We start from the raw sequence: 19,565 nt of genomic DNA, 5'->3' as shown, positions 1-19,565 counted from the left end.
GGACAGACATGGGCATCTTTGTGTGTCCCCTTCCCACCACCTCCTGGCCCCGGGTGCCCTCTCGGCACAGCAGGTGTTACCTATAGCCCCCGTGCTGTACCCAGCCTCCTGCAGGACCTCAGCTAGGGTGGTCTCATTCAGGGGGAGGCCACCGACCGACGTGACAGCAAAGTTGTGGGTCACCCCATTGCGTGCACCAAGGCGCCCCGTGAGCAGGGAGGCGCGGGATGGGGAGCAAGTGGATGCAGCCGAGTGGAAATCCACGAACCTAGAAAATGAAAGGACCCTTCACTCGCAAGCCCCTGCATGGTCTAACACTGCCGCATCCCTCCCTGCTCCCCTGCCCGCCTCCCCTTCTGCCCCATGGATGAGGGTCTGGAGTGAAGCTCGCAGTCCCAGCAGAGATGGAGGGACCTGCACCCCAAGATACCGGGCTCTGGGCACCCTCCCTGTGCACCCAAAACCATGTCCATGAAATCCCTTTGCCTGCCAGTCCCATGGGAGTGAATCCCCTTTGCTGCGGGACGGAGTAACCAAGGACGCTCAGAGAGGGTCGGAGAGGGGAGACAGATGTTACCTTGTCCCTTCAGCAGCCAGCTCATCCAAATGTGGGGTCTCCTTCGTCTCTGCCCAGTTGGCCCCTAGATCCCCCCAGCCCACATCATCTGCCAGGATGACAATGAAGTTGGGCTGCTCGTGTGCCACACAGGGAGCCAGGAGTCCCGCCAGCATCATGACAAGCACCACCACTGCCCACGGAGAGGGGTTCCCCATGGTGCCACACATCCCCTCCCACACACGCCAGGGCACCAGGGTCTTCGTCTTCCCCAAACTCCCTCCGCTACGTCCCTGCAGAGGCAGCTGAGCTCTCCACGTGCCCCTGCAGCGATGCAAACGTCCCCTCCGCAGCGCAGCTGCTCCCGCACGGCCAGGCCAGGGGCTGCAGGTCTGGGTTCTCTCCCTTGGCTACCAACCAAGCTGCAACATTTCCTCTGTCTTTCACACCCAGGCACAGCTGATATTCCTGAAATCGGTGCCAGCAAAGGTGTTATTCTTAGAAGTCAAAAACACCCTTTGAAGTCACTGTCACCCTATTTTTAACTTTCCTTCCTTCCTGGTAAATATCTAATTAGACACCAAACCAAAGTGGTATTTTCCCCTCCAGAAGCGTGCTCAATCTGCGGCAGCAGCTCCTCTCCCCTCACTGTAGCTGCAGGAGGATGTTTGTGTCCGAAAAATGGCTCTTTCCCTGCAGACTGCGCTGCCCTCCCTTGCTTCAGGCGGATAAACAACTGCTGTGGTTCTGCCAGCGCCTGTCAGTCCATCCTTCACCTTGCACGGCTACAGCATCCCCTGTGCAAGAGAAACAAGATGCAATCAGGACCTGCCAGAGTGCTCCTGCACCCCAGCCCAGGGCAGGACACCTTACCCAGACGCCACGACTTTGCCTTTGAAGTTGTATTATACGCTGCCTGGCTCACCATGGCTCAGCTGGAAAGGACTGGAAAGGACAAGTGTCCCTTTCCTGCATTCACTGCTTGGGCTGGGATGGTTTCCCGCGGTGCTGTCATCCCTGGGGAGCACCTCTGCTCCCTCCCACCCGAGCGCTGTGAGGTGCACAGCACCATGGCGGGGAATATGCAGAGCTTTGCCAGAGTTTGTAAGAACTGACAGGTTTGTGAAGCTCCTTTTTGGGATGAAGCTCTACTCACACTGCCCCACTGCTGCCGGGGAGCCAGGGCAGGCAGCGCTGCCGGCCATCGGGCACCGGGAGGGAGCCGCTCCCAGAGGCAAGAATGCAGAAATCCAGACAAATCCCAAAGGCAACAAACCCCAGAAATACCCACGCTTACAGGTTTAAGCACATATGGCTGCTGCAGGCAGGATTTGGCCTCCAGTGGTGGAGAGGTGACAAGGACAAACACCCCAAAGACCGCTGGTGGAGATGGAGCCGTGAAACACGACGTCTTACAGAATCATAGAACAGGCCACATTGGAAGGGACCTCAAAGGATCATCACATCCAGCCTTTTGTGGGAAAGGGAGCCCAGATGAGATGACATAGCATCCTGGGCACAAAGTTATAGCCAAAGGGAGATGAAGCTGCAGGGATGTGCCAAAACCTCACCGAGCCCAGTGTGAGGAGCTTGCACAGGCCACAGGATGGTGTGGGGACCTGCGCCTGGGTGGGGATGGCCGGTGGCCTGTGGCAACCAGCTGGGACCAGCGCTGTGGCAGATGTCCCCAGCTGGTACCAGCAACCCTGGGGGAGGCACATGCCATGGAGGATGCAGCTCCCAAGGGATGGTCCACACAGCCAAGCAGGACATCTGTGAAGACAAACTGGGAAGGTGAGGAGAGAAGGCAATACTGGAAAACAAAAGAGGAGAAGACAGGAGGAGGCAGGAGAGGGAATATGATGAGCCCCATCTGTAGGCCAAGAGGTTTGTAGCTGGCAAAGCAAATTATTCCCAGGTTTTGCTGTTCACATCTTTAAAAGCTTTGAGCTGTCACCTCAGATCAGCAGCTTCAGGACCATCAGTGTAGCACTGCAGTGATCAGGGATATGACTCCATTCATAATTCATAGCCCAGAGCATCAATTTATAAACTTCCACCCGAGGGCCCTGAAATTCTCCGTACATTAATTAACAGGGACGGGATGCGGTGGGTCAGCGAGCTGAGCTGTGGGAGGGGGCTGAGCTGCGGGAGGGGGCTGCACAGACCTGCCCAAACAAAGCACAAGCCAAGTTCCCATATTCTGCACCATAACTGCAAAACCACAGCTTGTCCCTCATGCCCTGAACTGCCAAACAACAAGAAGAATTGCGATCAGGCATCTGGACATGTAAGATGACGGGTAAGTCATCTTTATTTTCCCATTAAAAATTTCCTTTGCAATTTCTTTGGGTGTTTGAAAGGAGCAGCCCTGCTTTGGTCCGACACCCCTGCTCAGGGGCTGAGCCAGGCTGGACAGAGGAAAGCAGAGAACTGAGCCACCAGCTTCACCGGAGCAGCATGGATTAACCCGGACATGGCCCAGGGTGACCTCAGCCCCATCTCAGCCCTCTGGCTGGGGCTCTCCACAGGGCGATGGAGCAGGATATCACCCACCACTGGAATTAGTTTGAAACTGGTTTCAATTGAGGGAAAAAATCAAGTGACAAAGTTCAGCTGAGCCGCAGGTAAACCACCCCAGGTGAGCCGTGCCCAAGGCAGGTGATGCTCATGCTTAAGCTTACCACGTAATCTTACCCTGGGGCACCGGCAACCAGCAGCTCCTGAGCCCCTTTGCCAAGCTGAGCCAGGTCTCCCCGCCAAGCCCAGCCTCTCTAAGCACCCTCCACACAGCACCATGCTGGACTCCATCCCGTCCCTGGTGGAGTGACCCTGCACGGCACACTGTGCACCAGGGATGCCCCATTGGCACCTGCAGCCACCCAGAAAACCAAGCAAAAACCCAGGGAGCCAAACCCATGTTCGCCCACAAACCTCTGCCCTTTCCATTTACACTGGGGAGGGATGCTGGGATGACACGGCTAACAAAACCAATCAAACCATTTTCAAAGGATGCTCTCTCTAAATTGCAGGGGAAAGTCACCCAGGGCTGAAATGTATGCATTAGCGTCAGGTGAAACCTCTTGATCTCTGATGCCCAGAAGCCATTTGAAGAAGAGGTGGAACACGACCCGTGGAAGGTGGGATGTGCTGGCGCGGGTCTTGCCAGGCTCCTGCAGAACCATCCTCATCCACCGTACACCCAAACCCCAGCAGAGTGTGAGGCCACCCCTTGGCATCAACTCCAGCGCACTGGCCTCTGAGCTCCTTGATGGAGGTGCCTCTTTGTCCCTTTTCACCCGAACTCCTGGGCGAGTGCCGGCTGTGCCCCCATGGCATGCTGTGCACACCCTCCGGCAGTGCCAGGGCAGTTGGGGGAACCTCCCTGTGATGAGCCCCGGTCCCCACCAGGCCACGACCTGCGCTTCAGCAGCATCTCTGTTGCCCTATAGCTTTGCTACAACCAGACCCATGCAGAGCTGGAAGGACCACCTTTTAGCTATTTTTGACACTGCCCCCCCCGCCAAAAAAAAAAAAAAAAGTGACTCAGAAGAGATTCTATGGCAAACTATGGTGGGAGCACAGTTGCTGTGGCACCTCACTGCGTGCCAAGCAGGAAATACTGCACTGGTGGTTCCAGCTCCATGAATTACCCGAGCAGAATCAGGCCCAGGAACCAAGGCTTGTGGATAACCGGCACTGGCACCACGCTCCTCACCGCGTGGCGCTGGGCTGTGAGTGCCAAGTGCCAGCACCGCTCAGACAGGGTGCTGTGCGCCTGGGCTTCACAGCACCCACCCTGTACCAGGGAAGAATTAAATAAATAAAGGGCATTTTTAGCAAGCCAGACGAGGCAGTTCACAGAAAGACAAGGGATAAGTCAAAACCAGATAAACCAGTTCAGAAAAGCCCCAAAGCCTCTCCAGCCAGGGCTGCTTGGGACACCCCCCCGGGCTGGCCTCAGGGCAGGGGAGGGGAGATGCCCCCTCGGCTCAGGGATGCCACCGCCGGCTGTACCACCACTGAGCAGCCGCGGTCACCCACCCAGCACTGGGAGTATCTGTCATGTATTTATTACACATTAACCAGAAGTTTACAAATCTTGGGGCCAGCACGATCATTTTCACATTTTTCACATTCTTTTGCATTTTCACGCCTGCCTGGAGAGCAAAGCAGCAGCCGGAGCCCAGAAAAACCTGCCGCCCTTTGAAGCACACCCGGCTGTGCCAGCTGAGCCGAGTGGTGGCCTGCCAGCACCGGGGGCTCGCACCCCACTGGGGTGTCACAGCTCTGATCTCCGGCCCAAACCCGCGCCACTGGCCCTGCTCTCCTGCTGAAAACCCCAGCAGGCATCCCCATCCCCAGCAGGCATCCCCATCCGGGCTGCCAGGGGCGAGGAGATAAGGATGCAGCGGGGGGGGGGTGAGAAATTTAAACCAGAGCAGGCACCCGCTGTTATCCCACAACCACCCCCCCGGGGTCCCAGCATCGCCTCTCGTGCCAGCTAGGGTCAGGGAAACTGAGGCAGGCAAGCGGAAGCAATCGCTCGAGCTGTGTGCTGACCCCACGGCTGCCCAGTGACCCATGACGGGGACGTGCCCCCATGGTGTGGCTCATGGTGCTGACCTCCACTCCACAGGGGGATGCCCAGCCACAGCCCGGAGGGGATGGATGGTGGCACATCCTGGCAGGGACGGCCAGGCTTCCAGGGAAGGGGAGGTGGGGAGAAAAAAATATCCGTGTTTTGTTTGCAAATTAAGCACGCGCAGATTTTAAGTTTTGATTCGAGCGCAGCAAAGAGCAGCAGGTGCTTCTGAGGGGTTCGCCCATGGGGCAGGGGGTGCATGAGCTCTGCATCTGCCCCGTCAGGCCTCCTCGTGCCCAGCATGTCACCAGCAAAGCTCCATTCCCGCTACAGCTGTCCTGACAATGCTCTGAAGAGAGTCAAAACTTCATTCCAGGAAAAGGTTTTCTACTGGAATAGTTTATACTAGTTCCCCTAACAGAACAAGCAGCACCGACAAAAACATACTTCTGCAGCTTTACTAGGATTTCTGCCAGCTCCTGAGACAGGAGAATGTTTTTCGCCCGTCTTTCAGAGCAAACATTACCCATGCCGAGCAGGGCTGGGCAAACCCCAGCAGAATAAATGAACTGGAAGTCCCTGACCATCCGGTGGCAGAAGGCAGGGGCCCGCGCTCCCTGCCTGTTCGCAGCCCGCCCTGTTTTCCAGCTCCCGGCTGATTCATGCCCCCCGCCAGGACACCTGCCCTCCTCCGCCATGGCTTACGGACCCCCGGACCGGCCAGGCCCCTGGCTGGGGCGGCGTGGGAGCCCCTGGGAGGATGGAGAAGCACGTCCCGGTGCGAGCCGCCGCCGGGCACGGGGCTGACCCACCGCCGATGCGCCGGGGCAAAGGGACCCGGCAAGATGTGGCCAAGCCAAGGCCAGGCTGCAGAAGGGGAAATCCCCCCGGAGCAGGCAAACAAGACGGGGAACGAGGATTTTCCAGGGGAGCTGGGAAGCCCTGGGCTGGAGAGGCTGCAGCCACCAGCCCCGTCCCTCTCACGGGGCCCCTGGGGCCCCCACCGCTCCCCAAAGCCTTACGGCACTTGGAAAGCCCAAAGGAAAGGAATGGGAAGGTGAAGCGGAGACAGATGCAAAGTATTGACAAGAAATACCAAGGAGTAAATCGCTTTTGTTTTTTCATGCCAAAGATATTTGCGTTCTTATTTCTCCCCTGGAGGCACAAACCTCCTTTGTTGTCCCATAACCACTTGCACTGTCGCTGCCAGGAGGAATTACAGCTCTGGGAGGGTGACCCATTCTCAAGGAAAGGCTTGTATAACGGGATCTATCGGCTCTTGGAGGCCAGACGCGGGGGCTGCCCCTCGTCCGTACCCCTGGGAGGCAGAACCCCTCGGAGGAAGGGGCTTCCTGCAGGGCAGGGCGGTAGGAGGCTCCCCGGGGACACACCGGGCACAGTCCCCATCGCCCCCCATGACCAGCACCTGGATTTTAGCTTGTTCAGGACAAACCTGCAAGGGGTGAAGGTGTCGAAACCTCCCTGTGAGGATGTGAGCATCACCAGCGGCCGCTGGACCGGCATTGCCGTGAGAAATCAGCGGCAGCTTTCTCAAAGCCCCCAAGTGAAGGCAATAGCTAATTCACCTCATTTGTCAGAAGTTTGTAGAATTTGCCCCCACTACCCCCTACCCACACCTGTGCTGCCCCGCTAGCAACCCCCCAGCGACAAAACCAACAGAAGCAGCAGAAGGGACGCCCGCCCACGCAGACACAGCAGTCCTGGCTGACATGTGAGGCGCTGGAGGAGCTTTTTAACCTGGGTGTTTTTTCCAGGGGCGTGAACCCAAACCACCAGGTTCCAAATGAACACAGAACACCGCGATTGGGGTCCCGGGCCAGCACGGGAGGGCAGGCGAGGAGGGGTCTGCTCAGCACCCCACCCTGAGCCCTCTGCTGTCACCTGCGGGCACAGGTCACTCACCATGAGCCCCAAGGAATGGTGTGAGGCTCCAAAACCTCCCCAGCAGCATCTGTCCGTGCCCAGCACACCGAGGCCAGCACCAGCACGCAGCGATGGCAGTGGCTGTGACGCACTGAGATGGGAAACACAACGCTGTCAGATTTTCCTCTTTTTTACTGATTTCAGGGAAATACAGGGGAAACCCGAAAGCACTCATGGCTTTAGGTCCATCCCCCTTTGTTGGGCATGGGAAGGACTCCTGCCCCGTGCTCTCCGTGCCAGATGTCTGCTCCCCCTGCTCCCTTCCTTCCCCGTCCACATAGGTGGTGAGTTGGGTCTCGCCTGCTTCCAGTCTGACTCACAAATCACTACTTCTTAACCTCCCTACGTAAAGGAGATGTTTTCCCCTAAAAATGCAACACACGCTGCCCGCCATGCCAGAGCACGGCTGGGCCCAGTGCACGCCAGCATGTCCAGAAACGGCGTGCAGGGCTTTGGTGTGTGCTCAGCCCCATCCCAGCCCCAGCACCTCACACGCTGAGCAGGATGGCGGCTGCCCAGCCTAAACCCGGCTGCTCCCGGTGCTGTATCCCACCGCGGCATCCCGCTGCGGCAGGGCCAGGAGGGCAGGAGCTGGCCAGACCAAGGCGAGCTTGCCCAAAGGGCCAGAAGCGTGCCGGGACAGTGTGCTGGCTGCCTGCTCATGCCATTGCGGCCCCACGCGCGCCACCGCACCCCACTGGCGCCATCGTGCCCCCTCCCCAGAAGGGGATTGGGCCCATCCTGCACCAAAGGACTCAGAACTGGGGCACCCACCCGGCACAGCCCCTGCCATGGGACTCCCGCCTGCCCCCCAAGGGCTGCACGGGCAGGTGGGGCACTCCCCCCCACAAGCACCACCACAGCTTGGTGCCCCCTCCCCAGCTCAGCACCGCCACAGCTTGGTGCCCCCGCCCCAGCTCAGCACCGCCACAGCTTGGTGCCCCCGCCCCAGCTCAGCACCGCCACAGCTTGGTGCCCCCTCCCCAGCTCAGCACCGCCACAGCTTGGTGCCCCCGCCCCAGCTCAGCACCGCCACAGCTTGGTGCCCCCCGCCGCCCCCCGTGCAGCAGCGCCCACCCCGCAGCGCAGCCCCGGCCCGGCGATCCGGCGGAGACCTGCTGCGCCCGGCGCCGCGCCAGCCCCCGGGCTCGGCGGGGGGTGCGGGGGGCTGAGGCGCGGCGGGGGAGCCCAGCCCGCTCCGGCAGGTGCCGGCCCGGGGGCGCCGGGAGAGCCGAGCCCCCCTCCCGCAGCGCCGCCCTCCGCCGCACACGCGGTGCCGGCGCCGCCGCTGGGGCGAGCCGGGCCCGGCGCGCACATGGCGCTGCGGAGCCGCCGGCGGAGACCGGCTCCAGCCGGTATATAAGGGCTGGGAGCGAGCGCAGAGCAGCCGCCGCCGCGGGCAGCGGGAGCAGCAGCGGCCGGAGGCCGGCGGGCAGCGGGGCCGCCTCCTCTCGCCGCCCCGCCGCCGAGGGTCGCCCGCCCTGGCCATGGGCAGCCCCTAGCCCCGCCGCAGCACCCCGCCGCCCGGTGAGTGGGCTCCCGCCCGGGGGCTCCGGGGGAGGGGAGGGCAGGGCGGGTGGGCTTTGTTCGGATTTTTTTTTTTTCACCCCAATTATTATTATTTCTTTTTATTTTCCCTGCCTTTTTGCTTTCCTCCCCCTCCCCTTTTCCGCATCCCTTTATTTTTAGCTGGCGGCCCCGGCGCACGCCGAGGAGCCGGTGCGGCGGTGGCGATGCAGAAATCAGGTCTGAAATGTTCGGAAAGTGATGCAGGCGAGGGGGGGTGGGCGGGCGGGCACGCCGGGCCCCTGAGCTCCGGCATTTTAATTTTTAATTATTTTTCCCACCGTAATCTCTTTTAATTTTTAAACGTGTATCATGTACGCCAAGGTTTGGGTTGGTGCTGGTGGTGGTGGTTTTTTTTTTTCTTTCTGCTTCTAAATAGCGTGCTTCCTTCTAATCTAATCTCCCCCGCTCCTTGTGCAGAGACACAGGAATGCATTGCAGCCCCGTTGCCTTTCTCGGGGCGGGGGGGGGGTCCAGGCACTTCCCACAAAGTTTGGGCAGAGGCCGAACTCCCGGGCACCCGGCGGTGGTCCTGCCCCAGCCCCCGGCCCGGGCTGCCGCAGAGCGGGGCGCAGGCAGCGCCGGGGGATGCTGGAGCCCACGCCTCGCTCCATCCCTCGGCAGAGCTCCCCCTCTCCCGGGGCCGTCCACCAGCCTGGACCCACCGCGCAGCACTGCAGAAGGGCCGGCGGGGTGCAGAGCCCCCTGCCCCGCTCTGGGGAGCCCCCGGTGGGTGTCTGCAGCCCCCACCCCTGGCTCCCGCGGAGCCGCTCGCGGGTCCCGGTGGGTGCCGGTGTCACCGGGACCGCGCACGCACTCGCCTGCTCCTCCGTGAGAAGTTCCCCCGTGGGATGGGGAAGCGCTGCCGGAGCCGCCTTGGCTTTCCCTGCCGAGAAAGTCACGCCGATGATCTGGAGTATAAAATGGAGGAGGGAAATGCCTGGTGGCTGCTGGGGACGGGGAGGAAACGCGCCGCCCGCAAGAGCCGCAGGTTCACGCTGTGCCCGGGACACCACGGGCGTGGGGCCAAGGCAGCCCACGGCCACTGGCCACCGGCCACGGCCACCTCGCCGTCCCCTCGCGGGGTGCCCTGCCTTGCAGGTGTGGCAGGGCTCGGCTTTGGCCAGGAGCCCCGTGCGGGACAAAACCTGCCCCAGTGCATCCCCAGGTGGCACAGAGCGGGGCTGGAGAGACCCCCCAGTGGTACACAGGGTGCTCCCCTCCTAAGGGTGCTCCCCTGCAGCCCTTAGGGCCGCAGCCTCCTCCTGCCCTGGGCGCAGCTGTGACCCCGAGGGCTGCAGGGGACAGCAAAGGCAGCTGGTGGCAGCAGGGGTGTCCCTACCGCCTCTTGTGAGGCTACAGCGCTGTGGGCAGCCCGGCTTGGTAGCCCTGCAGCAGTTATTTTGGGGGGGGGGGGGGAGGAGGGGCAGGCTCCCGAGGAGTCACTGTCACCCCGAGTGCCAGCGGCTGCCCAGTGGGTTCAGGACACAGCAGGGTGCCACGGTGGGTTGTGCCGTTGACTGATCCCACAGCAGGTGGGTGGCACCAAGATGTCACTGGCCACCCCAGGCTGGGCAGGAGGACATGGTGAGGAGAACTGGTGCTCCTGGGGAGCTCCTGCAGCTCTGCCAGCCCACGCTGGGTCCTGTGGTGGATCTTGCACGAACTGCATCCATCCACCCCCACGCACCAAAATACAGATGACAGCTCCCAGGCGCTGGGTTGTGCTGATGGGAACAGCTTGCCTGGGTGCTGAGCAGACAGTTTCTGTGCTGGGCTCAAAGGGCACCAGGAGAAATGAGCCCCATGGGGTGACCAAGGCAGAAACTTCAGCCCAGCTCCTGCATTTAAATCCCTGGGCAGCACAGGGACCAGCTAGAAGTGCCTTAGGGGTGTTTTGGCTGCTAGGCCATGCCTCTTCCAGCAAATTTAACCTTAAACTGATGCCTGGCTCTTTCTCCCCTCTTTTCCAGATCAAAATGACTGTCAAAGCTGTAAAAATGCCGTGCACGGCTCCAAATGTTTATACTAAAGTGCCTGATGGAGGATGGGGTTGGACAATTGCTTTTGCTTTCTTCTTTGTGGAAGCTCTAACGTACGGCATCATAAAATCGTTTGGCGTCTTCTTCAATGATCTGATGGAAAGCTTTGACGAAACCAACAGCAGGATATCCTGGATAATATCCATATGTGTGTTTGTACAGACCTTCACAGGTAAGAGCAGCAGGGTTCAGCACAAGCACAGCGGGCAGTTGTACTGCTGACTCAGCATATGAGGACCTGGTACTTGTGACTCTTGGTGTCTCTAATGGCTTCACTATAAGTGATAGCCATAAAGCCCAGAGGCTGCATGTCCCTGAAATAACAATAAATGTCTCTGTCAGCCTGGCAGTCCCTTTGAGCCCCATCTCGTGTGCTTCTGCATGGTACAGGGATGTGGTCCATGTCGCTGAGCCTGGCCTGGCCGTTCAGCTCTCTCCACTGGGGGCAAAACCAAGAGTTTTAAAACGTAACGGTGCTGAAAAGGATTAGAAATTACTTGAGCCTCACTGAAATGCACTGGTGTTTGTGGATATTGCTGCAGGTTCATCCCAGGCTGCCCCGCACCTGTCTTGGTCTCTTCTGATGACTTTTTAGCGCATCCTAAGTGCCATGAGCTGTGCAGTGCTCCACAGTGGCTCCGGGGGGATGCTCTGCTATGAGGCCAACTGGGAAGGGAGGTGGCATGTCACGGGGACCTGGGCAGGGGTACAAGAAGAGCCTCTGAAGGAGATGATAGCTGGTGAAGTTGCAGATTTGGGTGCTGACCATGGCTTTCTTCCCCTCCTGCGCATCCAGCTCCTCTGTCGACTGTCCTCAGCAATCGCTTTGGTCACCGCTTCGTGGTGATGGCCGGAGGGGTGCTGATCAGCACCGGCATGGTCTCCGCCTCCTTTGCCCACACTGTTGTGGACATGTATGTCACCATCGGTGTCGTCTCTGGTGAGTTGTCCTATTCCCCTACCAGCCGAACACTTTGCTCTCTCCTGTGGCTTCCTGCAAGCGTGGCTCTGGCCAGGTTGTTTTTTACTCTCCATAGTGTGGGGAGTGCTTGAGAATTGCTGCTGCCCCTTCTGAGCTGACCTCTCTGTCCTGGTACGGGTGACAGCCTGGGCTCAAGGCTTGGCTTTCTGCCCTGTCTCACCCTGGGGACCACCCTGGGACTTGGTCCTGCAGACCACCATGCTAGTGCAGCTGTACTGATTGCTTCTGATTGACGGGGGTTGTGGGGGAGATGAAAGCTGTTCACAGGGTCAAATCCTCTAACCTCTCCTTCTGTCTCTTTTCTTTTTTTTTTTTTCTGATACTTCTCCCCCTCCCCAGTCTGGCCTGGGTGTCCTGCTCACATCCATGGCCAGGAGCTTACCTTGCTTAGGGGAGCAATTGCTACAGGCTCAAATTCTTTAAGCAAATGAGGTCCTCAAAGCGGACCCTGCTGGCTGTTTGGGAACAGAAGGCATTATTTAGCAGGTTTGGGAGGTTGGGCCTCTTGGTTTGGTTTTGTTTTTTTGGTGTTTGTTTTTTTTTTTTCCCCCTCCAATTTAAAAAAATAACATTCTGGTTTCCCCAATGATTTTTTTTCCAGGATGACTTGCTGAGTTGGCTGAAATGATACTGTAATCTCGCCACTGGGAAAGCTGACTTAACGTGTTCTTGCATCGGTGTTTCCCCCTCCCTTACTTGTTGTTATGGCAATTTTTGGCATTTATTCACAGGCCTTGGATACTGCCTCTCTTTCCTCCCGACTGTCACCATTTTATCACAGTATTTTGACAAAAGACGTTCACTGGTCACAGCAGTGGCATCTACAGGGGAATGTTTTGCTGTCTTCTCCTTTGCACCAGGTACAGTGCCCAAACGCTGTGGCTTCATACGTGCATGCCTAAAGCACAGCGTTGCTCCAGTCCTTTTCCCCAAGCAAATAGGAGCCAAAGGCCATCAGTACAGAACTGGTGCTCCTGGACATTCCCATGAGCTGCTAAAGCCCACAGGTGGTTGCTCCTGTGCCTGTGGCAGGGTTACAAGTAATGCCAGAGACCTGGTCTAAGGATGCCTGAGCCCTCCCCAGCATGATCTGCTGGAGCAGGACGTGCCTGACCAATATGCAGCCTGCCAGGTTCCCTGCATAGATCTAGCAGGCTGAAAATTAAGACTTCAGCTATTCAAAACATTTGCAATACACATAACTGTTCCTAAAGGTTAGTGGGCTTGTGCTCGGCGCAGGCTGCCAAACTGCTCCAGCCTTCTGGGCACCTGTCCCCAGACACTGTGTGCCAGTCACTGTGTCACCTCTGCAGCTCAGGTGGTCTGCTGCTGCGCGCGCCTGCTTGTGCCTGAAACCTGTTGCAAAGCTGCTTTGATTGCAAGTGAAGGCTTGCAATGAAGCAGTGACATGCACCTTTGAGCAGAGGAAGTCTCTCAGCTCTAGTAGCTGGTTTCAGGGTGGGGTCAGCTCAGAGAGGAAACCAGAGTGTTGGGTTTGCTCTCATTCACTAAAAATAACACCACCTTTGTGCTTGCGCATCCCAAACCTGCTGGGACCTCAAAACTGACTACCTAGAGGCTAGGTTCTGCTAGCCAGGTGTTACATGCAGCTTCTAGCTCTTGTCTGCTGCAGCTGGTGGGAGGAATGTGGGTGTCAGATCCCTGGGTGGACCAGGAGGGACCCCTGCTCAGCCTCTGTGAGAGCTGAGGTGCTTCGGACCCTCTAGGGATGAAGCTCCCATTACTTCACTAGCTGTACATTGAAAGAGCTCCTCAGTGTAACTACGGGCTTTTTTAGTTCCACTTTCTTCTGCCCTCTTCCCTCAGCAATTACTGCTTTGAAGGAGCAGATTGGCTGGAGGTACAGCCTGCTTTCTGTCGGGGTGCTACAGCTAAGCATCGTCATCTGTGGATCACTGCTGCGACCCATTGTCATCAAAGAGCAAGAAGAAGTGAAAGCACAGCCTCCTCCAGAAGAGCCCACGGAGACAAAGTACATGCTTGAAAATGAGCAAACACGCACCTCAATAGAGTCCATAGACTCAGGAGTAGAAATAACTACCTCACCCAGCAATGTGCCTGGAAACACCAAAGCAGAGCCGAAAAGTGAAGAACCAAAGGAACACGTACAGATACTTGCTGAAAATAACAGCACCCCTCCAGAACCAAAAACCAAACTACTGGACTTTTCTGTGATGAGAGACTATAGCTTTATCTGTTATGCATTCTTTGGCCTGTTCGCTACCCTGGGCTTCTTCGCTCCCTCCCTCTACATCATTCCCCTGAGCCTCAGCCTTGGCATCAGCAAGGACCACTCTGCGTACATACTGTCAGCCATGGCCATCGCAGAGGTCTTTGGAAGAATTTCAGCTGGCTGGGTCCTCAACAAAAAGCCTATCCGCAAGATCTACATCGAGCTCATCTGCGTTGTTCTGCTGTCTGTAGCGTTGTTTGCCTTCCCTTTTGCCTCTGACTTCTGGGGCTTGATGACATGTAGCATCTTCTTTGGGTTTATGCTGGGAACGGTGGCGGGCACGCATATTCCCCTCCTGGCAGAAGACGATGTGGTTGGCATCGCCAAGATGTCTTCTGCGGCTGGAGTCTACGTCTTCATTCAAAGCTTAGCTGGGTTGGCTGGACCACCCCTTGCAGGTAACTCAAACTTTTTATAGTCTTAACTTTTTTTTGGTATATTTGATAGCTATGGGTGCTGGTCTCTGTCTAGAGAGTGTTCTGGCAGTGCTAACCGTAGTGCTACCCTAAAAGCTGTGCAACTAGTATTAGACTCCTGGAGCCAGAAGACTACTGCAATGCAGCTCTGCAGAGTCCCACAGATGAGGCAGTCTCCACTGAGGAACCTCAGAAGGAAAATACTGCAGTGCTGCCCTGATCCTGTTAGAAACCTAAACCCGGCATCACTTCAGGCTCTAGCGAACGGCAGAAGCAAATCGCTCTCACTGCGTGTTCCTGCTGTTCGCTGCAGAAAGGTGAAGTCTCTATCGCGGTACACAGATGCCTGAGATGCATCAGGCTTAGTGGTACCCAGAGGCTTCTGACTTGCCTGAGGACAACACTGTACCCTTGGAGACAAGGTTTTTACTTTTTTCAGTTGGCATCGGCTTGTTGTTGAGTAGCTTGTGATTGCAAATCAAATGATGCAGTGGTACCTGGATTAAAAATCCTATAGGAGGGATGAATGGATGGGTGAAAGAGAGTCAGCTGTGGCTAACTGCTGTATGTGTGTTTTCTTTAGGTGTCTTAGTGGATACGACACAGAACTACAGCTCAGCCTTCTACTCCTGTGCTGCTGGCATGGTCCTGGGTGCTGTGTTTCTGTCCCTGGTGAGACCGTGCAAGGCTGGGCTGTGCCACCGCCAGCAGCAGTGCACACAGGAGAGTGTGGTGGAGGTCGCCCCAGATCCACCAGATGACTTTATTGAAATGGATATTGGAAAAGCAGAAAATTCAGGAAAAGGCTGTGATGGCGTGGCATAAAAAACCGTTCCTTCTCAATCTAATCTACTCAAGACTGGGGAAAATGTCAGCTCTGCTCCACGTTTTAAAACTACATTCTAAAGGGAATGTGAAATTTTAAATGTGAACAGTTGCTACCGACAACTTTTTTTATTATTAGAACTTTTTTAACCAACAATGGAAAGCTCCATAGAAAAATACGGATAGCCACATAAGAGTAACTTCTGTCTAGCATGAAGATGTGATGCACACTCCTGCTTTCCCAATAACAAGCATAAGTAAAGGTTTGACCGATCCACACAAACTGAGAATAGCAACAGCAGAAGCAGCTCAGCCTCTGCCTGTCCTCATCCATCCCCTACCACAAATACCATGCAGGCAAGAAACTGATGATACAAACTGGAGACGAGCTTTTTGTACACCGCCAGTAGCCAACTGACTCTTCTTCTGGAAGAATATGGACTCATGTTTTAGATTTGAGGAGGAGGCTAGGCTAGATAGCTGACTTAAGAACATTAGCAATGGTTTCTAATTAACTTGAACATCACAAATGCTGGGAAGTCATAAGGCTCTGTATGTCTTTATGGCCAGTTATTACTGCACATACTTCATAAGATCATTTTTCTTCTCCCAACTGGTATCCTTAGGACTGTTTTTCTATTGATAGTCAGATCTGATGTACTGTTTCTAATTTAACTAGTATTTATTAATTTATTCTCAGATTGTTAAAGGAGGTTAGTTTAAACTGGAGAGGAAAAATAATCTTTTGCATAGCGGAAAGCTGTCTTGACATCCATCTCTTCAATACCTATCTTGTATTGCTAGCTTGTGAAATTGTTGGGAAACTTACTCTTACAGCATAGTGTAGCTGTTTTTAATAGGTAGGTCTTAGGTAACCCAGTTGTTATTTAAAAAGGAACAAAAAAATACTAAACTACAGCTCGAGCATCTCCTTCCATAAGGCCTCAGCTGGTGTCAACGGACCTGGCTCTGCTGCTGCCACCAGCCCAACCCCGCAGGGAGGATTTGGCCCAGTATGTCTTAATGTACCTGAAACCTTCGCTAAGAGGTGCACCTGGGAATCTCTGCCGCATCACAGAATGATCATGGGAAGCCCCACGTCACCCAGCCCCAGCAGCCTGCCACCCCTGGGGGCACGGGGCTGCTGCTCGGAGCCGTACCCCCTTCCCTGGCTCTCCCTGCTCCCCCAAAGTCAGCACGAGGGTTTTTTTGGGTTTTTTTTTTTTTCCTGCTGACTTCATTGAGACATGAACTGGAGCTTGTGCACGTGGAAGGCGTGAAGGGAATGACAAAAGACAATGTATTAGCTGTTCATTTAGTCTTAATGGGAGAGATTCCTCCTCCCAGTGATGCAAGCTTGCTTACCCCACCTATATGCATCTTAACGCCTCTAGGCAACTCAGGGGGACAAATAAAACAAGTCTGTTTTGGTTTGAGGGGGAAAACCCCCAAACATTTCTGTGTATTTAAGTGGAAGTGGCATCATGCATTAACTGCTATGCTGACCTGTCTGTATTTTGCCAGCCATAGAAATGTGGGACAATCTGAGAAAAGAAAACCACCACCACCAACAAAAAAATCAACCTCTTGGGAAGGTGCTTGATGTGTTTTTTCTGTCTTAGGTGTCAAAAAAAAAAAAAAAAAAAAAAAAGACAGGCACTCTTGCAACCAAGTGGCTAGAGCTATTCATCCTCACTGCCCGAGACCTGTGGTCTCGTGTCCTTCTTCTGCCTCAGCACTTTATCATGGCCAGCAGAACCTCGCTGCATTGCACCCAGGACTGGAAGACCCCTTACAGAGAACTAGAGTTTTGTGAATCAGTGAGTAAATGAACAAATAACAATGTTGCATTAAGATGTAGTTTTTATTTATTGTTAATTTATGATACTTCAAGCATTTTGGTAAATGTTCTGTAGACTATAATTGTAAGATTATTGAAGTCTTTGTGATATGAGACCTCACTACAGCACTTTGCTATTACAACTCTGCTTGGAAGTGGGATAAGGCCTCCAGGTTTTGCGTGTGTGTGGAAGCTCCCTGTTCTGCAGATTCACGAGGTTCTACTGTAATTTAATTTTTTTTTTTTACAAAAATTTCCAATACAGATCAAATAATGTTTGTCACTGACCTCACAGTACGTTTCTGTTGCTGTCTGTGTAGCGGCACGAGCAGGGGAGCGAGTGAGTATGTGTGTGTGCGGGCGCAGAAGACCCAGAAGCAGGCTTTAATGCGTTCAAAGCAGGATTTACTGATTTGTTTGTAACAGACCTAGTGGACTCTGGAAATACTCTAAAACACTGAGTTTTGCAATAAACTTTTTCTTTTTTTTTCTTTTTCTTTTTTTTTTTTTTTTTGAAATAAAGAAAATGAAGAAACTTTCCTCTTCTCCCTCTTCTCCATCCCTAGGAGGCTGGCTCACCCATCACCCCACGGGGTTCTTGCTGGGTCTGGCCACTGCTACCCCTCCCCGCAGGGAAAGCATCCAGTATGGCTGTCACATGCCACTTCCCCAGCCCGGAGTAGTGTGTTCACCCTGGAGTTGGGCAATCCTCTGCTTTGGAAGCTGTGGATTAGTGCTGACCTCAAGGGTACTCTTATAAACCCTTACTGGGGAGGCCTGATTAGGAGCCTTTTCTTCCTCTGAGTGGTAACTGAATTGGTGGCACTTAGGAACATTGCCCTCAAGTCTTAAAGAAGCACGCAATCATGTAATTATTTTATCTCTTTGACTTGCAGAATACTTTCTCTGTGCCAGGCTAGGCAGCTTATGTATCCAAAATCAACCTACCAAATAGCAAGACAGTCGCAGTAAAGGGCAATTCTCTTCCCCCTCAAACCTTATTTCTTTTTACACCAGCTGAGGTGCACCCTTCCCTGCGTAGCCCGTAACTCCTGGCATCACCAAACCCTCCAAGGAGTAACGCTGCTTAATTCCAAATATCAGCACGTGTATTAGAGGTGCAAAGGAACCGCCTGTGGAAGGAACCATCACACCACTGATGTGGATCAGGCACAGTTTGGTTTCCTTCTTGTTGCAGAAGTCCTAGGACAGGTGACCATGCATGCAAGTGGAGCAGGCTTAAGGCAAATACCAAAGTCCTGGGAAACTAATCTGTCTCCAGACGGGACTCTGGCTCAATGACGGCGGGGAACAAACATTATTGGCAACAACTTCCCCAAAAACACCTCCCCTGCCCCCCAGAAAAAGCATTACAAAGGCTGCACACAGCTGACAAACAAAAGCACGTCAAACAACACTATCGGCTGTCTCCCTGCACAGCAACTATTCCTAGCAATCCTTCCCACCCGGTTTAAATTAATTACCCATGACCTCCTCCGTTCTCCTGGTACAAAGGCACTAAGGCCAGTACAAAATTGGATAAGAATACTTACTTTTATTCAGTAGCACTGTAGATCTACTTTGTACCAGTAAAAAAGAGGACAACACGGGGCAGAACTTACTTCTCCAAGCCTCGGTATTCCTCTCAAAGCGGTTGTGTAAGCTCTTAGAGTCAACGAGCCCGGTGCCAGCCAAATGTAAATAAAGGAAATTGCACAAGGTCGGCTTGCAGAAGGACAAAAAGCCCTCAGACTGTAGGTAGCTATCCTTTCTGAAGCAGAAAGGAAGCTGTACAGTGGGTTTGTTTGTTGTTTCGGGGTCTTTAAAAACAAAACCCCAAACCGACAAACCCATTTTTCCATTTGGAATTGAAAGGAAGGGCAACCTCTTGTTCTCTTTCACTTATTTTAGATAAGCCGACGTCAGGTACTTAAGGGGACAAATGGATCTTTAAAAATAGCTAAACTGGTTTTGGAAAAAAGTAAAGTAGGTGCTTACACAACAGTGCAATGTTTTAAGGCTTCCCCTCAGATGTTACTCGTTAGCATCTGAGATCATCATTTTCCAGCTGCCCGTAGTAAACATGACCTGAATTTTCACAGTGATGCAAGCCCAAGCAAGCAGCCTTCCTCCCTCGTTCAAGCTCATCTTAAAGATGCTTCACAGGTTGGATTTAGGAAAACATCCCTTTAACTTCCGGCTTCATCTGAAGGCTGAGAGGGAAAGTGCTGCTGGCCAGAGGAATTATGGACACTCGATGTCCACACCAAAAGGCAGAACCCCTGGTCACCACTGGCATACTGCACCGGCCGTGCATGGGAAAGGCTCCTGGGCACCCGGAGATGCTGGCAGTTCAAGGAGCTGGTGAGCAGCCACGGTGCCTGCACGCCTCCCGCCGACCCAGGCCACCTCTGGGGGTCCTGGCAGCAAAACACAGCAGTTTTCCCCTCCCCAGTTTCACTCACAGGGACTTTGACTCACAGGATTTGCAAATCCGTGGCTGCACTAGCATAAAGCTCGCTCTTGCAAATTGCAGTAAGTCGTCTAATAAATCA

At 54.7% G+C, this 19,565-nt stretch overlaps 2 protein-coding genes across 8 annotated transcripts in view; one reads left to right on the top strand and one right to left on the bottom strand.

Annotated features, from left to right (window-relative positions):
• The window catches only part of ARSG (arylsulfatase G), a 36,435-nt gene extending 17,596 nt beyond the window's left edge, over window positions 1-18,839 (bottom strand). Inside the window, exons 1-3 of one of the 5 annotated variants that reach the window (XM_027815973.2) lie at window positions 18,564-18,839; window positions 578-1,353; window positions 81-268 (exon numbers count right to left, since the gene is read on the bottom strand). In XM_027815973.2, coding sequence (XP_027671774.2) covers window positions 81-268; window positions 578-786 — 397 coding nt within the window. In that variant the 5' untranslated portion in view covers window positions 787-1,353; window positions 18,564-18,839. Of the gene's footprint in view, window positions 1-80; window positions 269-577; window positions 2,947-7,064; window positions 7,917-9,472; window positions 9,558-18,563 lie in introns of those variants that run through there. The other 4 variants (XM_055727743.1, XM_027815974.2, XM_055727754.1 and 1 more) reach the window with 4 other exon arrangements.
• On the top strand, window positions 8,466-17,500 carry SLC16A6 (solute carrier family 16 member 6). 3 transcript variants are annotated; one of them, XM_055727722.1, is made up of 6 exons: window positions 8,466-8,612; window positions 10,625-10,865; window positions 11,490-11,633; window positions 12,407-12,535; window positions 13,503-14,327; window positions 14,929-17,500. In XM_055727722.1, exons 2-6 carry the CDS (start codon window positions 10,631-10,633, stop codon window positions 15,168-15,170), a joined length of 1,575 nt encoding a protein of 524 aa, XP_055583697.1. In that variant the 5' UTR covers window positions 8,466-8,612; window positions 10,625-10,630; the 3' UTR covers window positions 15,171-17,500. The 3 variants fall into 3 exon arrangements, with proteins under 3 accessions (XP_055583697.1, XP_055583701.1, XP_005446730.2); XM_055727726.1 differs by lacking the exon at window positions 8,466-8,612 and adding an exon at window positions 9,556-9,642; XM_005446673.4 differs by lacking the exon at window positions 8,466-8,612 and having other exon boundaries at window positions 10,065-10,865.
• Window positions 18,840-19,565: the final 726 nt, after the last annotated feature.

The sequence above is a fragment of the Falco cherrug genome, chromosome 1, assembly GCF_023634085.1.
Source record: "Falco cherrug isolate bFalChe1 chromosome 1, bFalChe1.pri, whole genome shotgun sequence".
Lineage (NCBI taxonomy): Eukaryota > Metazoa > Chordata > Aves > Falconiformes > Falconidae > Falco > Falco cherrug.
The sequence above is the reverse complement of the archived record's forward strand: the minus strand, read 5'-3'. Positions and strand labels throughout refer to the sequence as shown.

Coding starts and splice junctions, on each gene's coding strand:
- SLC16A6 (XM_005446673.4), top strand. CDS start 10,202: ATGTCACTGGCCACCCCAGGCTGGGCAGGAGGACATGGTGAGGAGAAC. Junction 10,866..11,489: donor GTTTGTACAGACCTTCACAG/GTAAGAGCAGCA, acceptor CTGCGCATCCAG/CTCCTCTGTCGACTGTCCTC. Junction 12,536..13,502: donor TGTCTTCTCCTTTGCACCAG/GTACAGTGCCCA, acceptor CTCTTCCCTCAG/CAATTACTGCTTTGAAGGAG.